Source organism: Cygnus atratus, chromosome 2 (assembly GCF_013377495.2).
Source record: "Cygnus atratus isolate AKBS03 ecotype Queensland, Australia chromosome 2, CAtr_DNAZoo_HiC_assembly, whole genome shotgun sequence".
In the NCBI taxonomy this organism is placed as follows: Eukaryota; Metazoa; Chordata; class Aves; order Anseriformes; family Anatidae; genus Cygnus; species Cygnus atratus.
Genome location: NC_066363.1, coordinates 46,514,685 through 46,526,453, shown reverse-complemented (window position 1 = coordinate 46,526,453; position 11,769 = coordinate 46,514,685). Strand labels below are relative to the sequence as shown.

Genomic DNA, 11,769 nt, shown 5'->3' with positions numbered 1-11,769 from the left:
AGATTAAGGCATAATTGGGCAATTCAGAACAGTCCCAGTTTAAAGCTGCTTCTACAGAAGAATTTCAGAAAACACGTGTTAAATTCTGCCTGTCACCTGGCTTGTTCACATGGGATTTTGCTATTCACACACACCTTGCCTTTTTATTTACCAAGATACTGACATGTGCTGTCTGCTATGAAAAGTTAGTTTAGTCCTTAATTCCTACCCTTGTTCTTCTGACTTGTTTTAGAGTAAGGGATGCTTGGAAGCCCCTGTGTGCTGGTAATGAGTAGCTCACATGCAAATAGTTATTTAAATGAATCCCCTAAAGCTTGCTTTCAGGAGCCAGCGTTTAATAGATTCTCGTTCAGATCATGCTGTTAAGTTTCTATTGTTTAGAATGCAGAAGTTCATTTAAACAGAGATTTTTGCATAAAGCCAGAAGAAAAAAAAAAACAGCTGTAGAAGCAGCAGATATTTTTGTGTATTTTCAATTGCAAGAAGCGTCCTGGCCAAGGTGATTTCACAAACACGCCCTGACATTGAGCAAAGGGGGGAGCGTTTCCCCTGGCACGGGTGAAGGGCATTTGATGAGCCAGAGGGCTGTGGCTCTTCAGCTTCCAACTTCCACTTGGGGGCTTTTAAGACTGGGAAAACCTTTTTCGGGGTTTAAATTATTTAGTTGGGGGTGGGGAAATATATCTTATTTTCTACAAACGGAATAGTTCCTGGGCCTGGAAATGGCGCAGTTTCGTTGGCAATGAGGTGTGTTATGGCAGAGGTGAGGTGAAGCCGGGCTGGTACAGGGCTGCTGAGCCATTCCGAGAAAAGAAGTCTCTTTGGCCCTCAGGAGAGGAGAGTAAATACCTCCCTGTGCTTTTTCCTTGTGCTGATTATTAGCACTGGGCAAATATCCCTCGGTTTCAGCATTGGGTCTGACGAGACCTCCACCTCTCCCTGCCACAAGCTCACAGCCCTGGGGGGAATTGTAGGCTCTTTCTTCCTAAAGCATTTACTCCCTGTTTTGCACTTCTGAATTTCCCTGGAAATATTGCCACTTTGTTTTTCAGCAACAGCAAAACCAGGTCCTTGCTTAAAGGAGAATGACACACAGCCCCCATCCTTTAGGCAGACTGTGCCTTCATTAAACTTCAGGTGCACAGGCAGTCCCAGTGAAACCAGTAAGGAGATAAATATGTGTGGATAAGTGTGTGTTGGATCAAGGTCAGAGTGATTTTAATACAGATGAGACATACCTGGGGATGCCTTGAAATGACCACTGAAATGGACTGCTTTTTTGATCCATAAACAACAACAAAATGCGCTAAAGCAGTGGGGTGCATGGGGAAAGAAGGATGTGATGGAAAGCACCCAGGAGGGCAGGCAACCGCCAAGGACATGGAGGAGCATGGAGCATGGAAGGTATGGCCCAACATCCCCATCTCCTGAGGCCAGATGGAGAGAGGTCGGGAGGATGTTTTACCCTCATCACACAGCATTTGTGCATTCCTGTTTCTTTACATCGCTGCCGCTATAGCTGCACAGCGGCATGAGGTGCGGCTAAGGAAGGCCGTCAGGCTGTTGTCTGCCTGTGGCGAGCGGCGAGACAGAGCCCAGCTCACTGCTCCTTTTCCTAAAGGGCAGGAAACAGAGGATTTTCACAGTAAAAATTCTCATCCTGTTTTCTTCCAGAGTGGCCAGATACCCGTGCAGCAACAAGCACCAAGCAGCCTGCTCAGGCAAGCTGAGGGTTGGGAGAAGGCTGTCCCTGCGTGGACACCAGAGGCATGGAGCCCCGCGAAGGTGGGTGATGGGGACATCCCACCAGGACACGGGGACACCCCACCGGGATATGGGGACACCCACCAGGACACAGAGACACCCCTCCTGCAGCTTCCAGCCCCACTGGCAGCGACCCATGTCCCCACACAGCAGGAGTGTGGTGTATGGCCTGTGGCTTTCTGTGTCCGGAAAGCAAGCCCAGAGCCCAGCTAGTGGTACTGAGTGGTACTAATTATTTTTTATTATTATTATTTTTTGTGGCTCCTTTAAAGGCCAACTCTGGGAGAGAGTGTTTTATTAGGGTGCCTGCTGGTGTACCTAGCTGCAGCCACGTGTGAATACAGCCCTCTTGTCTTCTGTGCCGCTGAATATTTATAAAGGCTGGTAGCAGCGGTGAAGCTGCTGGCCTGTTGTGATTTCAGTGATTAAAGACAATACCAAACAGCAGTGATCAGCATGAAGTCTTTCCTAAAATCCCGGTTGCGCCAGTCATCACCCAGAGCAGACGGGGGGAAGCTGCACCATGAAATGCTGGTTCCCCCCCATCCCTGGCCTGGCAGGGGGAGGCCTCCTCGCTGGGGTCTCCAGCTCCTTTGGAGGCCTTGGCCTTTGCCGCAGCCCACCCTGGAGGCCGATGAGTGCTGAGGAGCTGCAGGGAATGCAGTGCTGCCCACTACCGGGCCACATTTTTTCTTCTGGCCGATGCAGGAGAGTCTGTGGTGAGCCCCCGTGCCTTTCCTGAGCCAACCCCAATGGGGGGCTCCAGCCCCATGGGGTGAGCTGGAAGGGGCTGCAGTGGTGGCTGCCTTCTTTCCTCAGTGAGGGGACAGCATTGGGGATGGGAGAAGCTGCCAGAAGGCAGGGGGTGACGCATGGAGTGCTGGAGCTGGGGGGAGCAGAGGTGCCCCAGGCCTGGTCCCATGCAGGGGCTGCTGAGGGCAGCGCCCAGGATGGCGTGGGGAAAACTGGTGGCTGCTGAGGGTGAGTAGCACTTCTCGTCTGCCGGCGGGGGGATGCAGGGGTGCAGGCAGCACTCTCGGGTTGGCCTCGGGGAAGAAATTATTTTAACGGGAAACGGCAGAAAAGTGAGGGGAAAAAAAAAAAAAAAAGAGAAAGCGTTAAAAGAGCAGCCGAGCCAGCCAGGAGTCGAACCTAGAATCTTCTGATCCGTAGTCAGACGCGTTATCCATTGCGCCACTGGCCCTGCTCTAGCAATTTATCTAGCACACGCGCATTTCTCCCACACACGCGGGGGGGGCGTGCGGGCGGGGCCGGTGCGCGGTGTCCCCGCCTCCCACAGGCGGTGCCGCCCGCAGGCAGTTTGTCCTGCGCCGGGCGCCGTCCGTGGGGCCGCGTCAGCCGGGCAGGGCCGGGCCGGGCCGGGCGGGGGCGAGGCCGGGTCGGGGGTAGGCGGAGGGGCCGGATGGCGGCGGCGGGTGCGGGAGCGGCGGCAGCGGCGGCCTACGGCAGCCTGGAGCTGTGAGTGGCGCGGCCGCGGGGGTAACGGCCGGGGGGCGGCCGTTGGGGCCGGGCGGGGGCCTCGGAGCTGTGAGGGGGCCGCGGGGGGCCGGAGCCGCTGAGGGGCGGCGGTGAGACGTCCTTGGGCGTCCTGCGGGCTCCCGGCGGGGCTAGGCACGGCCTGAGGGCCCCGGGGTGCCGCTGAGGGCGGTGTAAGCGCGCCTCAGAGCGCTGCTGGGGTCCGGCCGTCGCTGGGCTCCTCTCCTCAGACCCCTTGTGAGGGGACGCGGGCACTGAGTGCCGTAAAATCGTCAGTGAAGGCTGAAAGACGTGCTCGTCTGGCAGGAAGTTCTGTTTTCTTCTTGTCGCCCAAATAATATTAGTGTTTTGTTAGAGGAGCTTGTGATCTGTTTGCGTGCGGAGGAAAAAAGGTGAGCAGCACAAGTAACCGTTGTGTGACTTGTCCTTATAGCCGTGGTGGTGGACGTCAACGTGCTTCTCAGGGTACAGGCTGGTAAAGGATCCTCTCATTTCAACTTTAACCAAAAGGAACTTTTGATTATTCTAGAACAAGGCTGTGCCAAGTGTGCCCTTGCAGCACAAAGCTGCCGGCCTCCTGGGCTGCCTCAGGCAGAGCAGTGCCAGCAGGGCGAGGGACCCTTGCCCTCTGTGCGGCACTGGCAAGGCCGCACCTGGAGCTCTGGCCTCCCCAGTACCAGAGACACAGACTGGAGAGGGTCCAGCCAAGCGCCATGGGCATGGTGGAGGGCCTGGAGCTCCTCTCCTGTGATGGGAGGCTGAGGGGGCTGGGACTGCTCAGCCTGGAGAAGAGGCTCAGGGGGATCTCATCAGTGTCTGTAAATGGCCAAAGGGAGGGCGCAAAGATGCCGTGTTTTGGACAAGACGACCTCTAGAGGCCCCTCCCAACCCCAACTGTTCTGTGACCATGCGAAATACAGTTTAGCAAATTGTTGGATTTTTTTTCTCCATGAACTTGAGAATAGAACTGTTTTCTGGCTTGAAAACTAGGCTTTTCTTCCTGTCTTCACAAAAAACGGGGGTAATGCCTGCAGACTTCCTACCAAACGCTGTAAGAGATAGGACCGTAACTTAGCTGATGAGCCAAACTTACCAGCTTGGCAAGGTCAAAGGGGAATGTTCTTTGGAGAAATCCAGGCTTGACTCAAACCAGGAGTTTAAGTGGCAGTAGTCTTTCTTTATCTCACTTTTCATCTTCACTACAACGTGCAACCGCGCCTGTGCTGGGTAGCCGAGTGGCCCTGCGTGGAGCCTCAGGGACTGTAGCATGCCCTGCAGGGCCCCTCTGTGTAGGTCCCACTGCATGCTCTAGCTCCACATACAAGCTTCTTCTGGGTCGTGTTATCACAAGCGGTGACACAAAACCTTTGTCCTGACTGACATTTTCAGACGCGTTTAAGTGATGCAGGTGCTGTCAAGCTTCAATGCTACCAGTTGACCTTTACCACCAGGCATTCAGGGAGGAATATTAACCCCAAAATGGTGCTCTGCTTAATTGTCACCTATGTCACTGCTGTGCTTACTTAGCTTCCTCAGGAAGAAACTGGAAAAAAGTCAAACAGCCGTTGCAGGCAGCAAGCTGGTGGATGGTAGCGGAGCCACCAGTTCAGTTAATCAATAAAAACTGTTCGGCAAAGCTGGCTGGAGAACAGAGAGAATCTCAGCTGTTGTTTTAGCTCATTTAAAAACACTTTTTTGGAGTGAAACCTTTATTTTGCTGATTTTGAAGCATCGTAAGGGTCTCCAACGCTAGCTGTGTTTCAAATTTCACTCCTCCTGCGCATCATTATGCTTACATGTTTTGTGTAAGTACTGGTCAGTCATTAGTAGCTGCTGTATATGGACACCGCTTTCTACCTGTCTGTATTTGGGGAGAAGTCCAAAAGTGCATTTTGGCTTTTGTTTTCTTCTAACCTGAGCTTTCAGAGTTTGGATAACGCTTCCAGAAAGAGCCGCTACACTTCTTTTTCCTCCTTGCTTCATCTGTCGTGATGCTCAGGGCTGTTGATTGAGGAGGGCATTAAGTTATGCGGTAAATTATTTGCCATCTTAAGTGAAACACAACTGCAAATAGTTGTTATGAAGCGATGCCTTTAATATGGCGTTTGTTTTCTCAGTGGTATTTCCATTGGTGGTTTTTTTTTTTACATCGTAGGATTATGCTCCTTCTCTTCCCTGCAATTATTATTCCATGGAAATGTTCCAGTTCCTTGAGCTGGTTCTGCCCAAGGAATAATATTTATTGTGGGTGTATAATTAGAGCACCTGCTCACCTAGAAAAGCTGGAATCTCAGGAGGGTTGGAACCAGCAGCGTGTTAGTGCTGTTACTTAACTGTCTGCTGGGACTGCCTGCCTCTAGTAACGCCTTGCTATAGCTCGCTGCAGACCGCTCGGTGTCTTGAGCACAGCAAATGCATTGCTACGCAGTACAGGACGTGCTCTTGGCTCGTTTTATTACAGTATTCAGAGGCTGACATCTACAAGCTTCCTGCATTAGAGTAACGTTAAGTATTTATGGTGAAATAATCAATTACTGAAGTAAGGTTTTGGCTGCTGAGGACTAGAAGGCTTAAGTGATATTGAGTGAGGTACTATCTTTAGTGGCCATTAGACTGTGATGGGTTTTCTTTCCTGTGTTTGGATATGGCATGCATATTCTTGTCTGTTGGATCAGCCTAATTAAAATGTGGGATGCGGCTCTGCTTTGTGTTCGTGCTGTACAACACTGCTTCATAATAAAGCTAGAGCAAGTGAAACTTCACAACACACACAAACTAAAACGACTGTCTCACTTAAAGTTGGCTTCCCTTACAGTTATAATTGGTGTAAGGAAGCAGTGTTTTTTCTTCTATGTTTCTCCTATGTTAAAAATCAACCCTTTCCTTGTAACACAGGCTTGTGACTTGGATTATTAAATGGGAGCTTGTCCTGTTCCATTCTCTGGCCCTGTTAAACAGTCTCTTGTCCGGGTGTTAAAAAACCCCTCTTGCATCTGAAAGTTTATGCTGCAATGTGATGCGTGGCTCAGCTGTGGGGAGTATGGGGACTAATTTCATTAGAGCCACTTAGTTTTCTCTTCATTTACTAGACTGGGAGAAGTGCTCATGCCAATGCCTAGAATGATTTCAGAAGAGGTAGTAGCAGTGCCTGAACTGGAGAAACTAGAAAACCAAAAGGCTATATTTTAGTGGGAGTTCATCTGAATTTTCTTTTTGCTCATTAAAAGCAGGGTTTCTAAAAGCACTCTTTAATTGTAGCCTCCGTGCACCCTTTTTACATATTTTTTTTCTTTTGATTGCTGCTTCAGCAACATGAGCTAAAATAATGTCTTTTCATTAATCTCCAACTAAAAGCCTGATGTCTGATTGTGCCTTGTTTTCCTTCTGAGTCGTCTTTAAACAGCTTGCAGATGCTGCTTCTTCCTCAGCTTTGAATTGTAAGAGTGGAATCCAGCAGACGCGTTGCTGTATCTCTTGGCACACGGGTTCCTGAATAGGAGACTTTCAGATGAGATCCAAGGCAGCTTTGGTTATACTTCAGACGTGAATTTGTTAGGTGCAGTGCTTCAATACCTTTTCTTGAGGGTCATGAGGTGTGCTCTCAGTGTTGAATACTTTCATTTATCACTGTTTTTAGCAACACTGAGAAATAGTCTGTGATAGTGGTGGTCATTCCTTGTATAAAGGAAATTAAATTGGAGGAACTCAAACTTTGTGAAGGTTTTATGTGCTTTTAAGCAAGATTTTGCTGGTAAGATTTCTTGTTGGTTTGGGTGGTTATAGACAGCAGTAACAACATAGCAAGGACAAGGAAGGCTCTAGCATCAAATATGAAGGTTATACAAAGACAGTATAGCTCTCTGTGTAGTTTCATGTAGGTATATGAAAACTAGTTTCATAAGGAACTGCGGAGATTATGGGCTTCTAGAAAATGCTGCAGCCTCTTTCATTATTTCTGATATAACACTAGCATTTGGACTCCTATCTTTATTATCTATTTCATTAAAGTTAGAATGATTCTGCCTGCAAGTTCCTTATTATGAACGATCCATTTTTCAGTATTCTGATATCTTCTCAGATCACTAAAGTAAATGCGTGTTATCTCTATAAGCTTGCGATAGGCACACAGACTTGTACCTCAGTACTGAGGGGAAAAACACTGTTCTCACATGGATGTTCATCAGCTTCCTCCTTGAAAGAGAAATAGGAGGCGATCATCCTAGTTATAGCAATCTTACAGTTGAAAAAGGTCACCTCAACTAGGATGAGACTATTAGCCTACTTTTGGTAATTGGTGAGTTTGTAAATTGGCGTTTGGGCAGAAACCTCCTTGATTCTTGGCGTCTTCCTCAATTACATTTATTTTAGGAAACTTTCGAGTATTTACACAAGAGGACTAAAAGTGAAGCACCTTCCTGCTAAGAACTTGGAAGAGCACTAATTCTCCCTCTCTTTCTGAAGCAAGGACTTAACATTTTGTCTTTGTTAAAAGATGAAGGCTTTTCAGTTTGTGTTGTACAGTTGTATTTTGGACAGCTTGCAGCGGTGATCCCAACTGAGAAATGCCCAGGTTCTCTCAGTTCAGGCTGTCAGCGTGATTCCCCCCATGAACTCCAGAACACAAACACCCGAAGCAGTCATCAGCGAGCCTGTTGCTGCAGGCTGCTCAATCCTGGAGCCACTTTAGTCCCTTGAGCTGCAAACAGGGAGCGCTCGTCCGACATTCTCCGTGACGGCCTCCGTGACCAGCGCTCCTCTTGGAGACAACCACGGGAAGGAGGATTTTGATTGCAAAGTTTGTTTTCTTCTGTTGTCTGGAGAGCAAAGCATAGTGTAAGCCGAGAGAGATGTACAGGTCTTGTGTAAGAGAAGGTGATCAAAAACTGTAAAGGGGGGAACAACAGAGCAGGAGACAAAATGCAGACTGGGATTTGAGAGAGAAGTAGTAGGCTCTGGTCTAACAATCAGGGCATGTGATGCTTATTGAGAGTCCAGGCATAATTTGTGCTGGCAGCCTTAATTCTCTCATTTTTCTTAACTTGTAGATAATGAGGGTGAAAGGCTTCATGGTCTTCAGGGAGAAGTTCTTCCTGATTACTAAATTGATTTGGTTTTATAATAACCGTTCCATATCTGCAAGCTTTTTCCCAGCTGTCTGAAATCAGACTTAACTACCGCACAGGTGGATCTCAGTGCTGAACATAACACAGTTGTACCTGTATTATTACACTTTGAAACGTAAAGACCAGCTTTTAGAAGTAGTGGTCACATAAGGAAGTGCGCGGTTGGGCTCTGTGTGCTGCAGCATTCAGGCACCACTTGCAGCCTAGGTTAAGAGAGATCTTTCCACTTAAGACAAAGCTGTCTCAGTAAGGGTGCAGAAGCATCGTGTTAAAGGCACGAAGGTCCAATATTCACCTTCCCAGTGTCTCTTCCCATTTTTTTTTAGGTGGAAACTCGTGAATAAGCTGACCTCCCGGCAACACCTGACCGGTTAATGAAACCAGCAGGAGTTATGTGGCTTTCTCCTGGGGGAGGGAAAGGTTGACAACTGCCTCCTGCCAGCTAGCATTAGGAGTCGAACTACACCTTAAATAGGATATCCTGAGTTCTTCTCACATTCCTTAACAAATTAAGCACCTAGAAATGTCCTTAAGCCTGTCCTGCCCATTCTATCTGCGTAAGCTTGTTTGGTGTTCACTGCAAAAACTGCTCCCATCCGTGCTGTGAGACCCCGTTAAAGGCACGGGATTCTCTCGCGCACTTCATCATAAACAGAAGCAGTGGAAGGAAAAATAACTCTGAGGCTTCAGCGTGCAGCAAATTGCATGTCTGTGTTTTTAGTTCTGAAGATGAAGGACTTCAAGGCGTCTCGTGTGTACACGGAAGATTCAGAAGGATGACTTACAAGGGGAATGCTGTCGATGCCTCCTCCACATTAGGAGAGGCAGGCAGATTTTAATTAATGAAGTTAAATATCTGAGGAACGGTTAATGATTAATGAGTTTGTTTTCACATTTTTTAAATTCAGATAAACAGTTGGTGTCTACTGACCGACGTTCCTCTAGTTGCCCAGAGGCTGTGGAACCCCTGGGCTTGCAGAGTCAAAACTCCCCCAAGAAAGAGGGGCCAGCTCTGAAGGTGGACACAGCACGGAAGTTGGGCAGGGCAGGGGTGGGCCGCCAGACTTGGGAAGTGGTCCTTTAGAGCTGTCAGAGGGCTCTTCTGACCTAAATCATGATTCCAATTCAGCTCTCTGAAGGACTTAAACCGAGCAAAAAAACTATAAAAGATGTGAAGAAATGTGAGATCTACGCAGGAAGAAACAGTCTAAAAATATTTACTGTCCTGTGGAGTAAACTGCTAGAAGATTATTTAAAACTTTGACCCTTAGTCTCGTCAAGCCTCAAACTAAGGGAAATTTAAGAGTTAAGAGCATCAGTTCAGGGGAGTGTGTGTTTTGTTTAGCACTTCCTACAGCTAAAAGTCCGTTCTGCAGAGCTGTAGTCTTCTTGCGTGGATCATCTGTCTTCTCCTTAGTATCTCAACAGACACTTTTTTAAACAATCCTGGGAAGCATTCTGAAACGCTTTACATCTGGTGTTGTCCTGCATGTGGTTTACATGAAGAAAAGATGGGTGTGAAGTCAGAACAGGATGTCTGTGGTGTTCGCATGATGCCCTAGATGGTGCGCATACAGGACGGGCTGCCGCAGCCGCGTCGCAGGCTGGGCTGACAAAGCCAGGGACTGGTGATGTTGAAACACCTTCAATAAGCTGCTGACTGATTTTGCCCATGTTTCCTGTGCCATTTCTAGTGGATTTTTTTTTTACAATACTCAGAAGACTCTACTGTGAAATGTGTTTCTATTGCCTTGAGCATGACTTTTTGTTTATTAGGCTTGCATCAGGGATGTGGTGTTTTAGTTTCAGTTTAGTTTCTTTTTTTTTTGAATCTGTTTGGCTTTACGGGGCTTTTGAAGTGACAAAGTTCGAGCTTACGTGAACTGTACAGTGGACCAGTATGTACACAAACCCAGTTCCATGTCCTCAGCTTCCAGTGTTACAAAGGATTATGTTTACAACAAGCCATGGGTCTTTCAATAACTGATTATTTTTATTTACTTTTTATACACTGCTAGCAGCAGTGACTGTTAGGAAGTAATCAAGTGAGAATTTTTTTTTTGCAGCTGAAACAAGGTTTAAAATTGGATTTGTTTGTTTATATTTGCTCTGTCTTCAGGTGGTGAAGAGCCTAATCAAAGATTAAAAAAATGTTTTTCCCTCTCCATTCTGTTAAAGGCATATCACACCAGAGAAATTCTATGTGGAAGCCTGTGATGATGGAGCAGATGATGTGCTGGCTATCGATAGAGTCTCCACAGAAGTCACTCTTACAGGTACTTTCCTTGCCAGTGCTTCTTAATATAAAGCCTCTTCGTCCTTTGGTCTGTTATTTTGCTCCAGGCACTCCCAGAAGATCTTCAGAAACTTATGTTGGTACTGAAAGGTTTTTTTATCTTTAGAGATTTAAAATAGTGTATTTCATAAATAGTGCTTTGTATTCTGTCCTCCAAATAACTTTGTTTGTAATGCCTTTTCCCTGTGGATTTTATGTTGTGGGAAACCAGGATAATTCGCTTGCCTGTTTTCAGTAAAACTGTCAGTCACACCAGTGAAAACTGACTCATCCAGACTAGTTGGGGTTGGTGCTGCAAGTCCAAGATCAAGCATGGGAAGGGTTGAATGTCGGGCTTCTGCAGCTTTTGCCAAATGATCAGTGTTGGTTTTTATCTAGTACCAAAACCAGAATTTTCAAAAAGCCTTTAGAAACAACAACAGTAAAACAAACAATAACAAACAGCAACAACCTCACTGTAAATGTTTAATATTTCTTTAAGAATATGAAATTAATGCATTAAAAAAAGATCGAAGAACTTGCATTAAATGACAGCGTGAAGTTAAGGCTATGGGTGACTTCCTTTTTTGATACTTTGGGAGTTGTTACCTCAGTAATATCGTAGCATTCAGTCTGTTTAGAGACTGGTAATGCTAATGTAAAAGCAGTAATTCCTTTCCTTTTTATTAGACCTCTTTGTATAAAAGTAGTGTGCATATCTCACTGTTTTTAGTGTTCTAGTATAGTATGTCAATTTCTCTTTCAAAGTTGTCCCTTCAGGACTGTTAAGACAGCTCTCCAAAGTCGTCTGTTAGTCTAGATCTGTTTCTGTTACTCCTGTTTTATCAGATGAACCTGTGAGGTGTTTAAAGCACAGAAAAAATCAAGCACTGTCTCTGTTCTCTGGACTTTGGAGTAAGGGAAAACGCTTAACTCTGGATTGGGTATTTTTTTTGTTTTGTGTTCAACTTCCCTAATATTGATTCTGCTATTCTAGAGAAGGGGTAGAGGAAAGTTTAATATGTTAGCAGTTGCAATTGATAGTTGGATACCTTTTGTGTTTTGGTATGTTCTTTGGAAACTATTCCTTGCCACATCTGTGCTTTTGTT

The 11,769-nt window shown here is 46.7% G+C and overlaps 1 protein-coding gene and 1 non-coding gene across 2 annotated transcripts in view; one reads left to right on the top strand and one right to left on the bottom strand.

The window, feature by feature from the left end:
- Positions 1-2,895: 2,895 nt before the first annotated feature.
- On the bottom strand, positions 2,896-2,968 carry TRNAR-ACG (transfer RNA arginine (anticodon ACG)). Its single transcript has one exon. It is a non-coding gene; the product is annotated as a tRNA-Arg (tRNA).
- A 135-nt stretch (positions 2,969-3,103) lies between these two features.
- The window catches only part of SACM1L (SAC1 like phosphatidylinositide phosphatase), a 29,935-nt gene continuing 21,269 nt past the window's right edge, over positions 3,104-11,769 (top strand). The window contains exons 1-2 of the mRNA XM_035549605.2: positions 3,104-3,243; positions 10,563-10,660. Coding sequence (XP_035405498.1) covers positions 3,188-3,243; positions 10,563-10,660 — 154 coding nt within the window. The 5' untranslated portion in view covers positions 3,104-3,187. The remainder of the gene's footprint in view (positions 3,244-10,562; positions 10,661-11,769) is intronic.